General features: G+C 54.1%; 1 protein-coding gene across 2 annotated transcripts in view; it reads right to left on the bottom strand.

The window, feature by feature from the left end:
• Window positions 1-23,993, bottom strand: part of LOC119955831 (voltage-dependent L-type calcium channel subunit alpha-1D-like) — a 72,127-nt gene that overhangs the window by 11,735 nt on the left and 36,399 nt on the right. Inside the window, exons 9-13 of one of the 2 annotated variants that reach the window (XM_038782425.1) lie at window positions 17,691-17,750; window positions 13,891-14,041; window positions 11,370-11,499; window positions 9,958-10,017; window positions 1,849-1,955 (exon numbers count right to left, since the gene is read on the bottom strand). In XM_038782425.1, coding sequence (XP_038638353.1) covers window positions 1,849-1,955; window positions 9,958-10,017; window positions 11,370-11,499; window positions 13,891-14,041; window positions 17,691-17,750 — 508 coding nt within the window. The remainder of the gene's footprint in view (window positions 1-1,848; window positions 1,956-9,957; window positions 10,018-11,369; window positions 11,500-13,890; window positions 14,042-17,690; window positions 17,751-23,993) is intronic. The other variant, XM_038782424.1, reaches the window with a different exon arrangement.

Here is a 23,993-nt window from a genome sequence, read left to right as displayed (position 1 = left end):
ACTCTCTCTCTCCCACTCTCTCTCACACACTCTCTCTCTCCCACTCTCTCTCACACACTCTCTCTCTCCCACTCTCTCTCTCACACTCTCTCACACACACACACTCTCTCTCTCACACACTCTCATTCTCTCTCGCACACACGCTCTCTCACACACACACTCTCGCACACACACACTCTCGCACACACTCTCTCACACACACACTCTCTCTCTCACACACACTCTCTCACTCTCTCTCTCCCACTCTCTCTCACACACTCTCTCTCTCCCACTCTCTCTCTCCCACTCTCTCCCACTCTCTCTCTCACACTCTCTCACACACACACTCTCTCTCACACTCTCTCTCACACACTCTCACTCTCTCTCGCACACACACTCTCTCACACACACACTCTCGCACACACACACTCTCGCACACACTCTCACACACACACTCTCTCTCACACACACACTCTCTCTCGCACACACTCTCTCTCTCACACTCTCTCACACACACACTCTCTCACACTCTCTCACACACATTCTCTCACTCTCTCTCTCCCACTCTCTCTCACACACTCTCTCACACACTCTCTCTCTCCCACTCTCTCTCACGCACTCTCTCTCTCCCACTCTCTCACGCTCTCTCTCTCACACTCTCTCACACACACACACTCTCTCACTCACACACTCTCACTCTCTCTCGCACACACACTCTCTCCCACACACACACTCTCTCACACACACACTCTCGCACACACTCTCTCACACACACACTCTCTCTCGCACACACACTCTCTCACACACACACTCTCGCACACACACACTCTCGCACACTCTCTCACACACACACTCTCGCACACACTCTCACACACACACTCTCGCACACTCTCTCTCACACACGCTCTCACTCTCTCTCGCACACACACTCTCTCTCACACACACACTCTCTCCCACTCTCTTTCACACACACACTCTCACACACCTCTCTCTCACACACTCTCTCTCACACACACTCTCGCACACACTCTCTCTCGCACACACACTCTCTCACACACTCTCTCTCACACACTCCCTCACACACTCTCTCTCACACACACTCTCACACACTCTCTCCCACACACTCTCTCTCACACCTCTCTCTCTCACACTCTCTCACACACACTCTCCTCTCACACACTCTCTCTCACACTCTCTCACACACTGTCTCCATCCGAAGGGGGTAAATAGGGATTGGGCAGCGAGCCTGGGACCTGCCCCCCCCCCACCCCCCAAATAATCCCTTCCGAAGTCGCTCCTCGCCCACCCGTCCAGTCCCCACCCCCTCACAGGCGGCAGGTTCCAGTTTGTTACCTCTTGCTGTGTAAAATGTCAGCTCTCTCATGTACTGCCCCAACTGACCTCCGGCCTTGCCCCAGTTCGGGATCCGAGGCCAGGAGGCTTCCTGCTTAGTTTATTAAAGCCTCGGTTACGTTCACTGCTCCTCTCGTGTTCATTAATGGCCAATCACCGGGCCTGGCTGGTGGCTCCCATATCTCGTAAGTGACCGTGCTCTCAACGTGTCACCGCCATTTTGAAACAAAGAACAAAGTACAGCTCCGGAAACAGGCCCTTCGGCCCTCCAAGCCTGTACCAACCATGCCGCCCGTCTGAACTAAAATCGATAAAGGTCGATAAACCGGAGGCCCCTCACTCTCTCCGCACCCCGCCCCCCCACCCCTCAACCCCACCCCCCTGCCCGCCCCCACACACCAGAACTGTGCCCCCAGACGTCCATGGTCCCTCTCCCCTCCCCCCCGCCTCCGGCCTTGTCGAAAGGCCTCAGCCCGGGGCCTACTCTGTGGAAAATCCTCGTCCTGGGCTACTCACTGCAGCCAGAAGGAGATGAGCGAGACGCTGACCACCAACAGGTCCAGCAGGTTGAAGGCGTTCCGACAGAACGAACCCTGGTGAAGGAAAGCTCCGAACGTCGCCATCTGCCGCCGGGGGAAAGAAAAAGAGGAAAACGTACAGCTGGCGAGCGAGCTCAGGCTGGGGGTCAAGGGGCGCGGTTTTTACATCGCACGGTGACCTTGGGCCTCTTCCCCCCCCCCCCCCCAACGCGGATGCACCTGCCCCCCTCCCCCCACCCTCTCCTCCTCCCCCCACCCCCCACCCTCTCCTCCCTCCCCCCACCCTCTCCCCCCCCCGCCTCCCAGCACACCAACCTCTTCCCACTGACTCCATCTATCCCCCCTCCCACCGTCCGACCGCCACCTCCCTATCCCCCACATCCTTCCATTCCCTTTTCCCTCACTCACCTCTTCAAAGCATCGACTGTGGCCCAGTGGGTGTGACACCCACCGTGTGAGCCGCCCCTATCTCCGTCGGCAATGTTTCAATCCAGCACCATATTTCCTGTTTCAGGACTGAAAATGTTTCGCAGAGTGTGGGAGTGTGTGCATGAGTTATGAGTGTGTGTGAGTGAGTGTGAGTGAATGAGTGTGAAAGAGACTGGGTGTGTTTGTGTTTGTGAGCTTGAGAGAGTGTGAGTGTGTGTCTGAGTGTGTGTGAGTGAGTGACTGTGTAAGTGTCTGCACGTTATCCTCGTGTCTGCGTGGGTTTCCCTCCGGGTGCTCCGGTTTCCTCCCACAAGTCCCGAAAGACGTGCTGTTAGGTGAATTGGACATTCTGAATTCTCCCACTGTGTACCCAAACAGGCGCCGGAATGTGGCGACTAGGAGATTTTCACAGTAACTTCATTATCAGTGTCACAAGTAATCTTACATTAACACTGCAAAGATTATTATTATTATTATTATTGTGTGAGTGTGTGTGAATAAGTGAGAGTGTGTATGAGAGAGTGAGTGTGTGAATGAGTGATTGTGTGTTAGTGAGTGTGTGAGTGTGAGTGAGTGTGTGTGTGTGTGAGAGTCAGTGAGTGTGTGTGAGTGAGTGTGTGAGTGTGAGTGAGTGTGTGAGAGTGAGTGTGTGAGTGAGTGTGTGTGACTGTGTGTGTGAGAGAGTGTGTGTGAGAGAGTGAATGTGTGAGTGAGTGTGTGTGAGAGAGAGAGTGAGTGAGTGTGTGTTAGTGTGTGTGTGAGAGTGTGTGAGTGTGTGTGTGAGAGAGTGTGTGTGTGAGAGAGTGAATGTGTGAGTGAGTGTGTGTGAGAGAGAGAGTGAGTGAGTGTGTGTTAGTGTGTGTGTGTGAGAGTGTGTGAGTGTGTGTGAGTGAGTGTGTGTGTGTGAGTGTGTGAGTGTGAGTGTGTGAGCGTGTGTGAGAGAGTGTGTGAGAGAGAGTGTGTGCGAGAGAGTGAGTGTGTGAGTGTGTGTGAGAGAGTGTGTGAGAGAGAGTGTGTGAGAGTGTGTGTGAGAGAGAGTGTGAGAGAGTGTGTGAGAGAGAGTGTGTGTGAGAGAAGGTGTGTGAGTGTGTGTGAGAGAGTGAGTGTGAGAGAGAGTGTGTGAGAGAGTGTGTGTGCGAGAGAGTGTGTGTGTGTGAGAGAGTGTGTGTGTGAGAGAGTGTGTGTGTGAGAGAGTGTGTGTGAGAGAGTGTGTGAGAGAGAGTGTGTGTGTGAGAGAGTGTGTGTGTGAGAGAGAGTGTGTGAGTGAGAGTGTGTGAGAGAGTGAGTGTGTGTGAGAGAGTGTGTGTGAGAGAGAGTGTGTGAGAGAGTGTGAGAGTGTGTGTGTGAGAGAAAGTGTGTGAGAGTGTGTGAGAGAGTGTGTGAGTGTGTGTGTGAGAGAAAGTATGTGAGTGTGTGTGAGAGAGAGAGTGTGTGAGAGAGAGTGTGTGTGTGAGAGAGAGTGTGTGTGAGAGAGTGAGTGTGTGAGTGAGTGAGAATGTGAGTGAGTGTGTGAGTGAGTGTGTGAGTGAGTAAGTGTGTGAGTGAGTGTGTGTGAGAGAGTGTGTGCGAGAGAGTGAGTGTGTGAGTGTGTGTGAGAGAGTGTGTGAGAGAGAGTGTGTGTGTGTGAGTGTGTGTGCGAGAGAGTGTGCGAGAGAGTGTGTGAGAGTGTGTGTGAGAGAGTGTGTGAGAGAGTGTGTGAGAGAGAGTGTGTGTGAGAGAAAGTGTGTGAGTGTGTGTGAGAGAGAGTGTGTGAGAGTGTGTGAGAGTGTGTGTGTGTGAGAGAGTGTGTGTGTGAGAGAGTGTGTGAGAGAGTGTGTGAGAGAGTGTGTGAGAGAGTGTGTGAGAGAGAGTGTGTGAGAGAGTGTGTGTGTGAAAGAGAGTGTGTGAGAGAGTGAGTGTGTGTGAGAGAGTGTGTGTGAGAGAGAGTGGTGTGAGAGAGTGTGAGAGTGTGTGTGTGAGAGAAAGTATGTGAGTGTGTGTGAGAGAGAAAGTGTGTGAGAGTGTGTGAGAGAGAGTGTGTGTGAGAGAGTGAGTGTGTGAGAGAGTGAGTGTGTGAGTGAGTGAGAATGTGAGTGTGTGAGAGAGTGAGTGTGTGAGTGAGTGTGTGAGAGAGTGAGGTGTGAGTGAGTGTGTGAGAGAGTGAGTGTGTGAGTGAGTGTGTGTGAGAGTGTGTGTGTGAGAGAGTGTTTGAGAGTGTGTGAGTGAGTGTGTGTGAGAGAGTGTGTGAGAGAGTGTGTGAGAGAGAGAGTGTGAGAGTGTGTGTGTGAGAGAGAGTGAATGTGTGAGTGAGTGTGTGAGAGTGTGTGAGAGAGAGTGTGCGTGTGAGAGAGAGTGTGTGTGAGAGAGTGAGTGTGTGAGTGAGTGTGTGAGAGAGAGTGTGAGAGAGTGTGTGTGAGAATGTGAGTGTGTGTGAGAGAGAGTGTGTGAGAGAGTGTGTGAGAGAGTGAGTGTGTGAGTGAGTGTGTGAGAGAGTGTGTGTGTGAGAGTGTGTGTGAGAGTGAGTGTGTGAGAGTGTGAGAGAGTGTGTGAGAGAGAGTGTGTGTGAGAGAGTGTGAGAGAGTGTGTGAGAGAGTGTGTGTGTGAGTGAGTGTGTGAGAGTGTGTGCGAGAGAGTGAGTGTGTGAGTGAGTGTGTGAGAGAGTGTGTGAGAGAGAGTGTGTGTGTGAGAGAGAGTGTGTGAGAGAGTGTGTGAGAGTGTGTGAGAGAGTATGTGAGAGAGTGTGTGAGTGAGTGTGTGAGAGAGAGTGTGTGTGTGAGAGAGAGTATGTGTGTGTGAGAGAGTGTGTGAGTGAGTGTGTGAGAGAGAGAGTGTGTGTGAGAGAGAGTATGTGTGTGTGAGAGAGTGTGTGAGAGAGTGTGTCTGCACTGACCCTCTGAAAGAGCATCCTCCCCAGTCCCAGTCCCCCGCTCTAACCCCCTAACCCCACCCACCCTGCGCATCTTTGGACTGTGGGAGGAAGCCGGAGGAAACCCACGCAGACACGGGGAGAAAGGCCGGAATGGAACCCGGGTCCCTGGCACCACGAGGAAGGCGTGCTAGCCACTGTGCCAACACCCCAGCCCCGGTTCTGAAGTTATGAAGCAGCCGAGCTGTGTGCCTTCCACAGACGCAATTGGGCAAGGATAAAAGTCGGGTGAACTACAGCACACGGATAAAGTTGTGAAGTATGGACGCTAGACCAGGTTTAGGGAGGGAGGAGATGTGGAGCAGGGTGGGACAAAGATACAAAATGCTGCTTTGTCCATTGTCAATCTGGATTGGAAGTCGTAACTCATAGAATACAATCCCTACAGTACGGAAGGCCATTCAGCCATCGATCTGCACCCGACCCGGACCCACACCCCGACCCCCATTACCCAGTAATCCCTCCCAACCTTTGGGCACTAAGGGGCAATTCATCATGGCCAATCCACCTAGCCCGAGGCCAGAATCGAACCTGGGCCCCGGGAGGTAGCAGTGCTATAACTATAGCGTAAACATAAAAACGTACAAGATAGGATCAGGCCACACGGCAGCACAGTGGTTAGCACGAATGCTTCACAGCGCCAGGGACCCGGGTACGATTCCTGCCTGGCGTGAATCTCTGTGCGGAGTCTGCACGTGCTCCCCGTGTCTGCGTGGGTTTCCTCCGGGAGCTCCGGTTTCCTCCCACAAGTCCCGAATGACGTGCTTGTTAGGTGAATTGGACATTCTGAATTCCCCCTCAGTGTACCCGAACAGGCGCCGGATTGTGGTGGAGTGTGACACTAATAAAGATTATTATTATTATGATCATGGCTGATCATCCAACTCAACAGCCTAATCCTGCCTTTCCCCCATATCCTCTGACCCCCTTTGCCCCGAGGGCGATATCTAACTGCTTCTTGAAAACATACAATGTTGTGGACTCAACTACTTCCTGTGGTGACGAATTCCACAGGCCGACCACTCTCTGGGTGAAGAAATATCTCCTCATCTCTGTCCGAAATGGTCTACCCCGAATCCTCAGGCTGTGACCCCTGGTTCTGGACACCCCCCCCCACCATCGGGAACATCCTTCCTGCATCTACCCTGTCCAGTCCTGTTCGAATTTGATAGGTTTCTATGAGATTCCCCCTCATTCTTCTGAACTTCAGCAAATACAATCCTAACCGACTCAATCTCTCCTCAGTCCCACCATCCCTGGAATCAGTCTGGTAAACCTTCGCTGCTCTCCCTCCATAGCAAGAACATCCTTCCTCAGGTAAGGAGACCAAAACTGCGCACAATACTCCAGGTGTGGCCTCACCAAGGCCGTGTACAATTGCAGCAACACATCCTGCTTCTGTACTCGAATCCTCTCGCAATGAAGGCCAACATCCCATTCGCCTTCTTTACCGCCTGCTGCCCCTGCATGCTTACCTTCAGCGACTGGTGCACAAGGACACCCAGGTCTCATTGCATACTCCCCTCTCCCAATTTATAGCCATTCAGATAATAATCTGCTTTCTCGTTTTTGCTGCCAAAGAGGATAACCTCACATTTATCCAAATGATACTGCATCTGCCATTCATTTGCCCACTCACTCAACTTGATGATATCATCGCTATACGTGTATGAATATTAATGGGTAACTGTTTCAAATCATGTTAATTAGTGATTGGAAAATGTCATGTTTACAGACGACGCGACCATAGTGGGCCGGATCTCGAATAACGACGAGTCAGAATACAGGAGGGAGATAGAGAACCTAGTGGAGTGGTGTAACGACAACAATCTCTCCCTCAATGCCAGCAAAACTAAAGAGCTGGTCATCGACTTTAGGAAGCAAAGTACTGTGCACACCCCTGTCAGCATCAACGGGGCCGAGGTGGAGATGGTTAGCAGTTTCAAATTCCTAGGGGTGCACATCTCCAAAAATCTATCCTGGTCCACCCACGTCGACGCTATCACCAAGAAAGCACAACAGCGCCTATACTTCCTCAGGAAACTAAGGAAATTCGGCATGTCCACATTAACCCTTACCGAATTTTACAGATGCACCTATAGAGAGCATCCTATCTGGCTGCATCACAGCCTGGTATGGCAACTGCTCGGCCCAGGACCGCAAGGAACTTCAGAGAGTCGTGAACACCGCCCAGTCCCATCACACGAACCTGCCTCCCATCCACTGACTCCATCTACACCTCCCACTGCCTGGGGAAAGCGGGCAGCATAATCAAGGATCCCTCCCACCCGGCTTACTCACTCTTCCAATTTCTTCCACGGGGCAGGAGATACAGCAGTCTGAGAACACGCACGAACTGACTCAAAAACAGCTTCTTCCCCACTGTTACCAGACTCCTAAACGACCCTCTTACGGACTGAACTGATCTCTTCACACATCTTCTCTACTGAGTAGTACTACAGTCCGTATGCTTCACCTGATGGTCTATGTATTTACATTGTGTATTTATCGTATGCCCTATGTTTTTTCATGTATGGAATGATCTGTCTGGATTGTACGCAGAACAATACTTTTCACTGTACCTCAGTACACGTGACAATAAATCCAAATCCAATCCAATTACCTATTATTTGTATAACGGATTTGTGAGGGGTAGGTCTTGCCTCACAAGTCTTGTTGAATTATTTGAGGAGGTGACCAAGCACATGGATGAAGGTAAAGCAGTGGATGTAGTGTACATGGATTTTAGTAAGGCATTTGATAAGGTTCCCCATGGTAGGCTTATGCAGAAAGTAAGGAGGCATGGGATAGTGGGAAATTTGGCCAGTTCGATAACGAACTGGCTAACCGATAAAAGACAGAGAGTGGTGGTGGATGGCAAATATTCAGCCTGGAGCCCAGTTACCAGTGGCGTACCACAGGGATCAGTTCTGGGTCCTCTACTGTTTGTGATTTTCATTAATGACTTGGATGAGGGAGTTGAAGGGTGGGTCAGTAAATTTGCAGACGATACGAAGATTGGTGGAGTTGTGGATAGTGAGGAGGGTTGTTGTCGGCTGCAAAGAGGCATAGATAGGATGCAGAGCTGGGCTGAGAAGTGGCAGATGGAGTTTAACCCTGAAAAGTGTGAGGTTGTCCATTTTGGAAGGACAAATATGAATGCGGAATACAGGGTTAACAGTAGGGTTCTTGGCAATGTCAAGGAGCAGAGAGATCTTGGGGTCTATGGTCATAGATCTTTGAAAGTTGCCACTCAAGTGGATAGAGCTGTGAAGAAGGCCTATGGTGTGCTAGCGTTCATTAGCAGAGGGATTGAATTTAAGAGCCGTGAGGTGATGATGCAGCTGTACAAAACCTTGGTAAGGCCACATTTGGAGTACTGTGTGCAGTTCTGGTCACCTCATTTTAGGAAGGATGTGGAAGCTTTGGAAAAGGTGCAAAGGAGATTTACCAGGATGTTGCCTGGAATGGAGAGTAGGTCTTATGGGGAAAGGTTGAGGGTGCTAGGCCTTTTCTCATTAGAACGGAGAAGGATGAGGGGCGACTTGATAGAGGTTTATAAGATGATCAGGGGAATAGATAGAGTAGTCAGAGACTTTTTCCCCGGGTGGAACAAACCATTACAAGGGGATATAAATTTAAGGTGAATGGTGGAAGATATAGGGAGGATGTCAGAGGCAGGTTCTTTACCCAGAGAGTAGTGGGGGCATGGAATGCACTGCCTGTGGAAGTAGTTGAGTCGGAAACATTAGGGACCTTCAAGCGGCTATTGGATAGGTACATGGATTAGGGTAGAATAATGGAGTGTAGATTAATTTGTTCTTAAGGGCAGCACGGTAGCATTGTGGATAGCACAATTGCTTCACAGCTCCAGGGTCCCAGGTTCAATTCCAGCTTGTCTCACTGTCTGTGTGGAGTCTGCACATCCTCCCCGTGTGTGCGTGGGTTTCCTCCGGGTGCTCCGGTTTCCTCCCACAGTCCAAAGATGTGCAGGTTAGGTGGATTGGCCGTGATAAATTGCCCTTAGTGACGAGGAGGGGTTTAGGAGGGGATTATTGCGTTACAGGGATAGGGTGGAAGTGAGGGCTCAAGTGGGTCGGTGCAGACTCGATGGGCCGAATGGCCTCCTTCTGCACTCTGTGTTCTAAATGTTGGGGTGTGGTCCGCCAACTTAACTGGGTAACCCCACTGTAAATGCTAAACCAGTAAAGAAGGAAGCTCGAGTCTCGTACGGCCTTTGCGAGATCGGACGGTACGCGTCACAACTCTTCCCCCTTTCGATAATCCATCATTTTCCCTTAAAACATCGGCTGTGAACCGTAACGGTGTCGGAGGGAGCGCGCATCACATTCCGACCATCCGCCCTGTCCATCCGAGCGCCGCCTGGCTCCGTGCCTGGCAGAGCCCAGGGGGGGGGGCCTTCAGACCGGCCCGGCGGCCATCTTGGGGCCCGCCGGATGGAGTGGGAGCCGGTGGTGCCCCCCCCCCCCCCCCCCCCCGCTCCCGCTCCCATGGGACCTCTCCCCGCTTCCCCACCCCGAGGAGGAAGGCAGGATGAAGGAGAGGCGAGCGGTGGCGGGCAGAGATCAGGTGACTCGCCGGCGCTTGCTGTCCCGGTCACAGGGGGCGTGGAGGTGAGGGGGCGGGGGTTGGGGGGCGGGCCGGGTCGGTCGCAGGGAGGCTAGCCAACCCCCCCCATCCCCCCCCCCACTCCTCCAAGGGTGCACTGAGGGTGAGCGGGGTCAGAGGTACCTTGAAGAAGATCTCCACCGTGAAAATCGAGGTGAATGCGTAGTCGAAGTAGCCAAGTACCTGGGGGACATCAAAAAGACAAATAACAGGGGTGAGTGAAGAGAGCACAAAGTGGCCATTGACAGTATAACTCCAGTCCAAACCAATGAATTCAGCTCCCGTCAGGCTCTCCCATCCATGGACAGACTCCCTGTGAAAGGGGTCTCGATGGGGGAGACTCCCTGTAAACGGGGTCTCGATGAGGGAGACTCCCTGTAAACGGGGTCTCGATGGGGGAGACTCCCTGTAAACGGGGTCTCGATGGGGGAGACTCCCTGTGAAAGGGGTCTCGAAGGGGGAGACTCTCTATAAAAGGGGTCTCGATGGGGGTGACTCCCTGTAAAAGGGGTCTCGAAGGGGGAGACTCTCTATAAAAGGGGTCTCGATGGGGGTGACTCCCTGTAAAAGGGGTCTCGATGGGGTAGACTCCCTGTAAAAGGGGTCTCGATGGGGTAGACTCCCTGTAAAAGGGGTCTCGATGGGGGAGACTCCCTGTAAAAGGGGTCTCGATGGGGAGACTCCCTGTAAAAGGGGTCTCGATGGGGTAGACTCCCTGTAAAAGGGGTCTCGATGGGGTAGACTCCCTGTAAAAGGGGTCTTGATGGGGGAGACACTCTGTAAAAGGGGTCTCGAAGGGGGAGACTCCCTGTAAAAGGGGTCTCGATGGGGTAGACTCCCTGTAAAAGGGGTCTCGATGGGGGAGACTCCCTGTAAAAGGGGTCTCGATGGGGGATACTCTCTATAAAAGGGGTCTCGATGGGGGAGACCCTGTAAAAGGGGTCTCGATGGGGGAGACTCCCTGTAAAAGGGGTCTCGATGGGGGAGACTCCCTGTGAAAGGGGTCCCGATGGGGTAGACTCCCTGTGAAAGGGGTCTCGAAGGGGGAGACTGTAAAAGGGGTCTCGATGGGGGAGACCCTGTAAAAGGGGTCTCGATGGGGCAGACCCTGTAAAAGGGGTCTCGATGGGGAAGACTCCCTGTAAACGGGGTCTCGAAGGGGGAGACTCTGTAAAAGGGGTCTCGATGGGGGAGACACTCTGTAAAAGGGGTCTCGATGGGGGAGACTCCCTGTGAAAGGGGTCTCGATGGGGGATACTCCCTGTGAAAGGGGTCTCGATGGGGTAGACTCCCTGTAAAAGGGGTCTCGATGGGGGAGACTCCCTGTAAAAGGGGTCTCGATGGGGGAGACTCCCTGTAAAAGGGGTCTCGATGGGGGAGACTCTCTATAAAAGGGGTCTCGATGGGGGAGACTCCCTGTAAACGGGGTCTCTGATGGGGCAGACTCCCTCTCTGATAGTGAGAGCCTTTGTGTAAGAACTGACGATGGCTTTAAACCACTCTCCCCCCCCCCCCCCACCCCGTGTATCACTCACGTGGTTCCGGAAGGAGTGCGCCCGAATGGGATCCTCCGCTGCGAGGGAGATGCTGCTGAGGATGATGAAGACGAGGATGAGGTTGGTGAAGATGTGGTGGTGGATGAGGTGGTGACAGGCGATACGGATCCTGCGGGTTGAACAGGGACACGTTAGCGCAGTTCCCCCGTGACATGGAAAGTCCCCCCCCCCACCTCAAATTGCTACAACACCGAAACAGGTCATTCGGCCCATCCGCACCATGCCAGCCCCTTCCCACAGGGAGCGGTTGAGGTGAATCGTGTTGATATGTTTGAGGGGGGGGTGGGAAGCTGGATAAACACGTGAGGGAGAAATAAATGGGAGGTGGAGATGGAAGAGGGGGTGTGGGAGGAGGCAGGTGTGGAACACTGGCACCAAACAGAGGGGCCGAATGGCCGGTTTCTGGGACTGTAGATTATTTTCGTCATGTGTTGGGGCTTCTGGTTAATTGACGCGCTCTGTATTGTTAGTCGTAAAACCCGAGCCTGTTAGATGGGATCAGGAGGAGGCCCATTCAGCCCCTCTCCAGCCTGTTACACAGGAACAGGAGGAGGCCCATTCAGCCCCTCTCCAGCCTGTTACACAGGAACAGGAGCAGGCCCATTCAGCCCCTCTCGAGCCTGTTACACAGGAACAGGAGGAGGCCCATTCAGCCCCTCTCCAGCCTGTTACACAGGAACAGGAGGAGGCCCATTCAGCCCCTCTCGAGCCTGTTACACAGGAACAGGAGGAGACCCATTCAGCCCCTCTCCAGCCTGTTACACAGGAACAGGAGGAGGCCCATTCAGCCCCTCTCCAGCCTGTTACACAGGAACAGGAGGAGGCCCATTCAGCCCCTCTCGAGCCTGTTACACAGGAACAGGAGGAGGCCCATTCAGCCCCTCTCGAGCCTGTTACACAGGAACAGGAGGAGGCCCATTCAGCCCCTCTCGAGCCTGTTACACAGGAACAGGAGGAGGCCCATTCAGCCCCTCTCGAGCCTGTTACACAGGAACAGGAGGAGGCCCATTCAGCCCCTCTCGAGCCTGTTACACAGGAACAGGAGGAGGCCCATTCAGCCCCTCTCGAGCCTGTTACACAGGAACAGGAGGAGGCCCATTCAGCCCCTCTCCAGCCTGTTACACAGGAACAGGAGGAGGCCCATTCAGCCCCTCTCCAGCCTGTTACACAGGAACAGGAGGAGGCCCCATTCAGCCCCTCTCGAGCCTGTTACACAGGAACAGGAGGAGGCCCATTCAGCCCCTCTCCAGCCTGTTACACAGGATCAGGAGGAGGCCCATTCAGCCCCTCTTGAGCCTGTTACACGGGAACAGGAGGAGGCCCCATTCAGCCCCTCTCAAGCCTGTTACACAGGATCAGGAGGAGGCCCATTCAGACCCTCTCCAGCCTGTTACACAGGATCAGGAGGAGGCCCATTCAGCCCCTCTCCAGCCTGTTACACAGGGACAGGAGGAGGCCCATTCAGCCCCTCTCCAGCCTGTTGCACAGGAACAGGAGGAGGCCCATTCAGCCCCTCTCGAGCCTGTTACACAGGAACAGGAGGAGGCCCATTCAGCCCCTCTCCAGCCTGTTACACAGGAACAGGAGGAGGCCCATTCAGCCCCTCTCGAGTCTGTTACACAGGAACAGGAGGAGGCCCATTCAGCCCCTCTCTGAGCCTGTTACACAGGAACAGGAGGAGGGCCATTCATCCCCTCTCGAGCCTGTTACACAGGAACAGGAGGAGGCCCATTCAACCCCTTTCGAGCCTGTTACACAGGAACAGGAGGAGGGCCATTCATCCCCTCTCGAGCCTGTTACACAGGAACAGGAGGAGGCCCATTCAGCCCCTCTCGAGTCTGTTACACAGGAACAGGAGGAGGCCCATTCAGCCCCTCTCGAGCCTGTTACACGGGAACAGGAGGAGGCCCATTCAGCCCCTCTCGAGCCTGTTGCACAGGAACAGGAGGAGGCCCATTCAGCCCCTCTCGAGCCTGTTACACAGGAACAGGAGGAGGCCCATTCAGCCCCTATCGAGCCTGTTGCACAGGAACAGGAGGAGGTCCATTCAGCCCCTCTCGAGCCTGTTACACAGGAACAGGAGGAGGCCCATTCAGCCCCTCTCGGACCTGTCCCACGCGTCTGCCCGATCTGTATCCTAACTCCATCTACCCCGTCTGGGTCCCGTGACCATTAATCCCCTTACACAACAACAAGTTATCTACCTCGGAGGATGGAATCCCCCAATGGTGCCCTTTGCCAGTGACGTCCACATCCTATCCCCTGCATGGGGGGGGGGGGGGGGGGTGGGAAACCCTCACCCCCCACTTCGCCGTTGCCCCCACCTCATGCAGCACAGGGGAGGGACATGCGGGGCGGGGAGGGGGTGAGGGAAGCTGTGCGTCCTGAATCAAACTCTCCTCCCCCGCCACCCGCCGCCCCTCCCCCAGCCTGCACCCCTGGCAATGGCGTCGCACGAGGCCCGGCGCCCCCCATTTCCCGAACCAGCCCCGGCACTCACGGGTTGGTGGAGCTGAGAAGGAAAAAGGCGCTGCCCTCCGGAATCGGCACAATCTTCTCCTTCGGGGGGGCAAAGTTCGACACCTCCTCCACCGTGGAGCCCACCAGGCTCTCTGCCCGGCCTTCCTGCTCCTCGTCCTCGCCTCCTCCGTCTGCAGGGGGGGGGGGGGGGGGGGGAAACAGAGAGGAAACACCAGCTCCGAGGGCAGGAAACGTCAGCCAGGTGGCTCGCAAAGGGTCACTTTCACATGTTTAGGTCTCCGGAGAGGAACGCAGGACGTTTACTTTGAAAGCTTTCCGAACGCTTCAAAATGTCTGCTCCACGCGTCTGGTCACAGCCCCCAGATTCTTGACGCCCATTTTCCCCCTTTGCTCGGAATCAACACCCAGGCGGAACTAATCGAGCACAGTGAGCAGCGATCAGTTACCAGGCTCACACAAGCGAACGCAGAAAACTTGAATAGGACAGGCCCGATTCAACCAAACAAACAAACGGTGTCATTTTGAACGGGTTGGCAGCGCGTCACCCGTCGGCTTTTTTGCGTGTGATTCTCACCGTTACTCACCCACATTTTGTCGCTAGTGTGGGCCCCCTCCTCAGTGAAGCCCATCACAGGGGAGCTGAACCCCCCAGCTAGGCCGGCTCCTCTGAGATCGGGTCGCCATTTTGAAAGGGGGTCCCTGATTTCTCAGTGCGCTTGAGGGTATCCCACCCACGGGCGATGCCACCCCCTACAGATATGTAGGGGGGGGGGGTACCATTGACCAGAACCTGAACTGAACTGGACACACTCACACACACATGATGCACACTCACACACAGACAGACACACACGGACACACACACATTCACACAGACAGACACACACACACACAGACACACACACACACAGACACACACACACAGACATATGCTCACAGACACACACACACTCACAGACACACACACACTCACAGACACACACACACTCACAGACACACACACACTCACAGACACACACACACACACTCACAGACACACACACACTCACAGACACACACACACTCACAGACACACACACACACACAGACACACACACACACAGACACACACACACAGACATATGCTCACAGACACACACACACTCACAGACACACACACACACACTCACAGACACAGACACATACACACAGACACACACACACACTCACACAAACACACACTCACAGACACACACACAGACACACACACAGACACACACACACACTCACACAAACACACACTCACAGACACACACACAGACACACACACAGACACACACACACACTCACAGACACACACACACACTCACAGACACACACACAGACACACACACACACTCACAGACACATACACACAGACACACACACACTCACACAAACACACACTCACAGACACACACACAGACACACTCACAGACACACACAAACACACAGACTCACAGACACACAGACTCACAGACACACACTCACAGACACACACTCACAGAAACACACACACACACACAGACACACACACACACACACACACAGACATACACACACAGACACAAACACACTCACGCACTGACCCTCCGACAGTGCGGCGCTCCCTCAGCACTGACCCTCCGACAGTGCGGCTCCCTCGGCACTGACCCTCCGACAGTGCGGTGCTCCCTCAGCACTGACCCTCCGACAATGTGGCGCTCCCTCAGCACTGACCCTCCCACAGTGCGGCACTCCCTCAGCACTGACCCTCCGACAGTGCGGCGCTCCCTCAGCACTGACCCTCTGACAGTGCGGCGCTCCCTCAGCACTGACCCTCCCACAGTGCGGCGCTCCCTCAGCACTGACCCTCCGACAGTGCGGCGCTCCCTCAGCACTGACCCTCTGACAGTGCGGCGCTCCCTCAGCACTGACCCTCCGACAGAGCGGTGCTCCCTCAGCACTGACCCTCCGACAGTGCGGCGCTCCCTCAGCACTGACCCTCCGACAGTGCGGCGCTCCCTCAGCATTGACCCTCCGACAGTGCGCCGCTCCCTCAGTACTGACCCTCCGACAGTGCGCCGCTCCCTCAGTACTGACCCTCCGACAATGCGGCGCTCCCTCAGTACTGACCCTCTGACAGTGCGCCGCTCCCTCAACACTGACCCTCCGACAGTGCGGCGCTCCCTCAGTACTGACCCTCTGAGAGTGCAGCGCTCCCTCAGCACTGACCCTCTGACAGTGCGGTGCTCCCTCAGTACTGACCCTCCGACAGTGCGGCGCTCCCTCAGTACTGACCCTCCGACTGTGCAGCACTCCCTCAATACTGACCCTCCGACACTGTGGTGCTCCCTCAACACTGACCCTCTGACATGCGGCGCTCCCTCAGCACTGACACTCCGACAGTGCGGCGCTCCCTCAGCACTGACCCTCTGACAGTGCGGCACTCCCTCAGCACTGACCCTCCGACAGTGCGGCGCTCCCTCAGCACTGACACTCCGACAGTGCGGCAATCCCTCAGCACTGATCCTCCGACAGTGCGGCGCTCCCTCAGCACTGACCCTCCGACAGTGCGGCACTCACTCAGCACTGATCCTCCGACAGTGCGGCGCTCCCTCAGTACTGACCCTCCGACAGTACAACGCTCCCTCAGCACTGACCCTCCGACAGTGCGGCACTCCCTTAGCACTGACCCGCCGACAGTGCGGCGCTCCCTCAGCACTGACCCTCCGACAGTACAACGCTCCCTCAGCACTGACCCTCCGACAGTGCGGCACTCCCTTAGCACTGACCCTCCGACAGTACAGCGCTCCCTCAGCACTGACCCTCCGACAGTGCAGCGCTCCCTCAGCACTGACCGTCCGACAGTGCGGCACTCCCTCAGCACTGACCCTCCGACAGTGCGGAGCTCCCTCAGCACTGACCCTCCAACAGTGCCGCACTCCCCCAGCACTGACCCTCCAACAGTGCGGCGCTCTCTCAGCACTGACCCTCCAACAGTGCAGCACTCCCTCAGCACTGACCCTCCAACAGTGCAGCACTCCCTCAGCACTGACCCTCCAACAGTGCGGCGCTCCCTCAGCACTGACCCTCCGACAGTGCGGCGCTCCCTCAGCACTGACCCTCTGACAGTGCGGCGCTCCCTCAGCACTGACCCTCCTACAGTGCGGCGCTCCCTCAGCACTGACCCTCCGACAGTGCGGCGCTCCCTCAGCACTTGCCCTCCGACAGTGCGGCACTCCCTCAGTACTGACCCTCTGACAGTGCGGCGCTCCCTCAGCACTGACCCTCTGACAGTGCGGCGCTCCCTCAGCACTGACCCTCCGACAGTGCGGGGCTCCCTCAGCACTGACCCTCCGACAGTGCGGCGCTCCCTCAGCACTGACCCTCTGACAGTGCGGCGCTCCCTCAGCATTGACCCTCCGACAGTGCGGGGCTCCCTCAGCACTGACCCTCCGACAGTGCGGCACTCCCTCAGCACTGACCCTCCGACAGTGCGGCACTCCCTCAGCACTGACCCTCCGACAGTACGGCGCTCCCTCAGCACTGACCCTTCGACAGTGCGGCGCTCCCTCAGCATTGACCCTCCGACAGTGCGGAGCTCCCTCAGCACTGACCCTCCCACAGTGCGGCGCTCCCTCAGCACTGACCCTCCGACAGTGCGGCGCTCCCTCAGCACTGATCCTCCGACAGTGCGGCGCTCCCTCAGTACTGACCCTCCGACAGCCTCATGTGAACAGAGCTGCGCTGGGGGCTGATGGTAATCGCGAAGCTCCCTCTCGCACCCTGACTTCATGCTGCCCTGTTGGGACCTCTTACCTCCTGTGTCGCTCAGCACATCCTCCTGATCAGATTCTTCCTCCTCCTCCTCCTCATCCTTATAAGGGAACATAACGAGAGGGAGAAAATAAGCAATTTGCCTCTCTGTGTAGAAACTAAACTCGGAAACGGCAGCGAAAGAGAGCGAGATGACAGGACCTTGCACAGCAACACTTGGGAACTGGGTGTCCATTCATTAGACAAGAGACACACAGGGTTTTGGGGTTGGGGATGAGGGAGGTAAGCGGCGGGGCTAAAGGTAACGCAGCAATTTAACAAGCTCATCTGAACAGCAAACATTAAGGATCATTTCCAGGGGGATTGTTTAGAGCAGCACTTGGTGTAATCCAACTCGGAATACTGTGCACAGTTCCGGTCTCCATATCCCACTCGGAATACTGTGCACAGTTCCGGTCTCCATATCCCACTCGGAATACTGTGCACAGTTCCGGTCTCCATATCCCACTCGGAATACTGTGCACAGTTCCGGTCTCCATATCCCACTCGGAATACTGTGCACAGTTCCGGTCTCCATATCCCACTCGGAATACTGTGCACAGTTCCGGTCTCCATATCCCACTCGGAATACTGTGCACAGTTCCGGTCTCCATATCCCACTCGGAATACTGTGCACAGTTCCGGTCTCCATATCCCACTCGGAATACTGTGCACAGTTCCGGTCTCCATATCCCACTCGGAATACTGTGCACAGTTCCGGTCTCCATATCCCACTCGGAATACTGTGCACAGTTCCAGTCTCCATATCCCACATGGAATACTGTGCACCGTTCCGGTCTCCATATCCCACATGGAATACTGTGCACAGTTCCGGTCTCCATATCCCACTCGGAATACTGTGCACAGTTCCAGTCTCCATATCCCACATGGAATACTGTGCACAGTTCCGGTCTCCATATCCCACTCGGAATACTGTGCACATTTCCGGTCTCCATATCCCACTTGGAATACTGTGCACAGTTCCGGTCTCCATATCCCACATGGAATACTGTGCATAGTTCCAGTCTCCATATCCCACATGGAATACTGTGCACAGTTCCGGTCTCCCTATCACACTCGGAATACTGTGCACAGTTCCGGTCTCCCTATCCCACTCGGAATACTGTGCACAGTTCCGGTCTCCCTATTGTTTTGTTATGCTCTTGACGTAGCATAAGCTGCTTCCTTGATGTACACTCTGACAAAGGAAGGTTCAGACGTGGATATAGCTTCAACACATTTATTGAACTATTAACAATTCTCCTACTTGGAATCGACTCTCCTGTTAATCCTTCTATAGCTACTCAGACTGACGAACCAGTCTGCTACAATCCACGTGGTGGGTGTGATATTCAATCAACCCTGTGTCTGTACTCACTGAGTGTCTCCACTGGAAAGAGGAAGATCATGTGTGCTGTGTCCTTTATATATGGGTTGGTGTAATGCCCTCCTGTGGTAGTGTCACCTCTGTGTGTACCGTGAATGCCCATTGGTCGTGTCCTATCTAACTTATTGGTTGAGTGTGTGTGTGTGTGATGTCTCTGGTTCTCACTCTAGTGTCTAGCTAATCTACGTGTATTTACATTAACCCCTTGTGTATTAACAGTGATGGATATCACCACATCCCCCTTTTTTTCGTGTGACATATTTTCTGTACACTTAAAGAAAGTTTAACAAAAACAGGTAGATAAGCGATGCTCTGTACAAGTTATGATAACAGTGATCATTAAACAATAAGTTCAAATCAAATTCATGAGTCCAAAATTCATTAATTATTATGGCCGTGTGTCTTTCTTGTTGGGTTGGTGAGGTGGTGATGGTGGCGTTGCTTTGTAAACGCCGTCAGTGTCCCTGTGCGTAAGGAACCAAGAAGTGGTCAAATCACTTTGTTGTCTGATTTGGAGTCTTTTTTTCTTCCGATGCTGGTGGTAGCGACGTTTAAAAAAAAATAATTTTAATTCAAATTTTCAACACATTTTAACCAACAGAACAAGAGAAAAACAGTAACCTCCCCAAATACAAAAGCAATAAATTAACAAAAATAATGAACATGAAACCAAACACCCATCCCCCATAGCGAACATGTAACCCGCCCCCCCCCCCCCCCCACCCTCTAATGCTCCGCCAGGAAGTCTAGAAAAGGCTGCCACCGCCGGAAGAACCCTTGCACCGACCCCCTCAGGGCAAACTTGACCCTCTCCAGTTTGATAAACCCAGCCATGTCGTTGATCCAGGATTCCGGGCTCGGGGCTTCGCATCCCTCCACTGCAAGAGGATCCTTCGCCGGGCTACTAGAGACGCAAAGGCCAGAATACCGGCCTCTCTCGCCTCCTGCACTCCCGGCTCCGATGCTACCTCAAAAATAGCGAGCCCCCAGCCCAATTCCACCCTGGAGCCAACCACCCTGGGCAAGGTCCCCGCCACCCCTTCCAGAAACCCTCCAACGCCGGACACGCCCAGAACATGTGGGTGTGATTCGCTGGGCTCCCCGAACACCTGCCACACCTGCCCTCTCCCCCAAAGAACCGGCTCAGCCTGGTCCCAGTCATATGCGCCCTATGCAGCACCTTTAGTTGGATTAGACTAAGCCTCGCGCAAGAGGAGGAGGAATTCACCCTCCCCAGGGCGTCCACCCACGTCCCCTCGTCAATCTCCTCTCCCAGCTCCTCCTCCCACTTTGCTTTCAGCTCCTCCACTGAGGCCCCCTCCCCCTTCTGCAACACTTGGTAGATTGCCGAGATCCTGCCTTCAGCCACCCACATCCCTGAGAGCACCCTGTCCTGAACCCCCCTTGGCGGCAACAGTGGAAACTCCGCCACCTGCCGCTTAACAAACGCCCTAATCTGCATATACCTGAAGATATTCCCTGGGGGGGGGGGGGGGGGGCAACCTTCCCTCCAACTTCCCAGCGAGAAAGAGGGCCCCCATCCGCCTGATACTCATCCGCCAGATGATGGCATCTGTCCTGAAAGACAGGTTGCCTGTTGGCAGTGCAGCAAACGTGAAGTGGAAAGATGCACCATCCTGCCATGGTATGTCACTGAGCTGAGCAGTAACAGTGTCCCTCATGGGCAGAGTTGTACAGAGTTGGGTAGCACGGTAGCATTGTGGATAGCACAATTGCTTCACAGCTCCAGGGTCCCAGGTTCGATTCCCGGCTTGGGTCACTGTCTGTGTGGAGTCTGCACGTTCTCCCCGTGTGTGCGTGGGTTTCCTCCGGGTGCTCCGGTTTTCTCCCACAGTCCAAAGATGTGCAGGTTAGGTGGATTGGCCGTGATAAATTGCCCCTAGTGTCCGAAATTGCCCTTTGTGTTGGGCTGGGTTACTGGGTTATGGGGATAGGGTGGAGGTATGGGCTTGGGTAGGGTGCTCTTTCCAAGAGCCGGTGCAGACTCGATGGGCCGAATGGTCTCCTTCTGCACTGTAAATTCTCTGTCGTACCAGTCGCCGTTCCATCGGTGTTGTCTTTGTCGTGCTTGTTGTCGACGTTGTTGCCTTTGGTACGCTTCTGGGTGCTGGTGTTGTGTTTGCTGTGCTCAAGAACCACACTCTGTGGATAATACGAGTCCTTCGCACAGTTACTCGTGTCAGCGTGCTTTGTGGCATCTTCTGTTTCCTGGAGCGGCCGTCACTGAGTTTGCGGCGCTCCCCGTCTGGAGTCTGGTCTGTTTCACCCGAGTCAGTGTTGGTTTGTCGATGCTCCACGTCTGGAGTCAAAACATTCAGGAATGCATTTGCCTGTGGAGAGGCTCGAGCCAATGAGGTTTGAAGTAACGTGGTGTCACCGGAGTCACCAGTGATTGTCGAGTGCCTCTGTACACACTAGCTGAGGTCTGTCACGTTGCACATCTTGTATGGGAAGTGGGATGCCGTCGTCACTTGTCTCACATACAGTGGGTAGAGCCTCAAGTGTCTTCTTGTCGTTCACTGGGGCGTGGCAGACTGTCATAGTCTTTCTGTTGTTCACTTGAGCGTGGCAGACGTGTATTGTCTGCTGCTGGTTGCTCAGAGGAGGTTGCTAGACCCTCGTGGTCTTGTTCATGCAAGGACTGCGCTCTGGAGTCTTGCGTTGCTTCCATCGTGGAGTCTGTCCACGAGCTCGCTGTGGAGGCTTCTGTCACTCGAGTCACTTCTTGTTCACGCAAGGACAGCGCTCTGGAGTCTTGCGTTGCTTCCATCGTGGAGTCTGTCCGGGAGCTCGCTGTGGAGGCTTGTGTCACTCGAGTCACTTCTTGTTCACGCAAGGACAGCGCTCTGGAGTCTTGCGTTCCTTCCATCGTGGAGTCTGTCCGGGAGCTCGCTGTGGAGGCTTGTGTCACTCTCTGTCTCTTGGCATCAGGCCGCAGCCTAATCCTACACTCACGAGTCGGGATGTCATATATGCTGAGCTGTCTGTGTCGGATTCTTCACTGTAGAACACATCTCGTTGCGGTTCGGATTTGGTACTGGGGTCGCCATCTCCAATGATGAAACCTTCGACTGAGTCGTAGTCTTCTAGGGCCACATCATCACTGTTAGTGTCGGAGCTGGCATTGGGCTCGCGATGTCCAAAGAAGAAATCGAGGTCGGAGTCGTAGTCTTCAAGGACTGTATGATCTCTTAGGTCAGTGCTAACTGCTTGTTGCAGGGTTCTGCGGAGTTTACTTTCAGCTACTGGTCGAATTTCAGGCATTGTGCTGTCGTTCCAGGTGAAAGAATTGGGTTTTACGGCCTTAAAAGTTTTTTTCCGTGTTTTGGGACATTTCCCCTTTAAGTGGGCGTGGTCTGTGGTCTCTGACGTCACAAAGTGTGTGACGTAGAGCGTGGGAAGCGATTGCGCATGCGCAGATCGCTGCTCCTTTACTTTGTCCATTTCTCTCAACTGCGCATGTGCGGTACCTTTTCCAAGATGGCCGCCGATCAGAATTGTCGTTCGCTGCTCGCCCATCCCGGCCCATCCCGGTTAGTATTGATGCCGCTTTTACCGTTTTCCATTGGTTTGTTTGTGTTTTCCTCGCAGTATTGTTCGAATTTGTCCAGGACTGCCTGGAAGTCGCTCCTGTTTTGCCCTTTGGAGAACTTGAATGTTTTGAAGATTTCTTCTGCTCTGGCACCCGCGATGGTGAGCAGAATCTCTGTCTTTTCAGCATCGGCCACCTCTTGTAGGTCGGCTGCTACCAGGAAGATCTCAAACCTTTGCCGGAATGCCCGCCAGTTTTCACGGAGATTGCTTTGGTACCTGAGCCGCTCTGGAACCGGAATCTCGATCATCTTGCCTGGGTGTTGTTGCTGGTTGTCACTGTTCGCTGAGTTGTGACTATATGTATTGAAACAATCACTCACTGGTACCATGTTTTGTTATGCTCTTGACGTAGCATAAGCTGCTTCCTTGATGAGCACTCTGACAAAGGAAGGTTCAGACTTGGAGATAGCTTTAACACATTTATTAAACTGTTAACAATTCTCCTACTTGGATTCGACTCTCCCGTTAATCCTTCTATAGCTACTCAGACTGACGAACCAGTCTGCTACAATCCACGTGGTGGGTGTGATGTTCAATCAACCCTGTGTCTGTACTCACTGAGTGTCTCCACTGGAAAGAGGAAGATCATGTGTGCTGTGTCCTTTATATATGGGTTTGTGTAATGCCCTCCTGTGGTAGTGTCACCTCTGCGTGTATCGTGAATGCCCATTGGTCATGTCCTATCTAACTGATTGGTTGAGTGTCTGTGTCATGTCTCTGGTGCTCCCTCTAGTGTCTAGCTAGTCTACGTGTACTTACATTAACCCCTTGTGTATTTACAGTGATGCATATCACCACACATATCTCACTTGGAATACTGTGCATAGTTCCCGTCTCCCTATCCCACTCAGAATACTGTGCACAGTTCCCGTCTCCCTATCCCACTCGGAAAACTGTGCACAGTTCCAGTCTCCCTATCCCACTCGGAATACTGTGCACAGTTCCCGTCTCCCTATCCCACTCGGAATACTGTGAACAGTTCCGGTCTGCCTATCCCACTCGGAATACTGTGCACAGTTCCCGTCTCCCTATCCCACTTGGAATACTGTGCACAGTTCCCGTCTCCCTATCCCACTTGGTATACTGTGCACAGTTCCCGTCTCCCTATCCCATTCGGAATACTGTGCACAGTTCCCGTCTCCCTATCCCACTCGGAATACTGTGCACAGTTCGCGTCTCCCTATCCCACTCGGAATACTGTGCACAGTTCCCGTCTCCCTATCCCACTCGGAATACTGTGCACAGTTCCGGTCTCCCTATCCCACTCGGAATAATGTGCACAGTTCCCGTCTCCCTATCCCACT

The sequence above is a fragment of the Scyliorhinus canicula genome, chromosome 21, assembly GCF_902713615.1.
Source record: "Scyliorhinus canicula chromosome 21, sScyCan1.1, whole genome shotgun sequence".
Classification (NCBI taxonomy): domain Eukaryota; kingdom Metazoa; phylum Chordata; class Chondrichthyes; order Carcharhiniformes; family Scyliorhinidae; genus Scyliorhinus; species Scyliorhinus canicula.
Note: the sequence above shows the minus strand (reverse complement) of the source record. Positions and strands in the feature narration are given on the sequence as shown.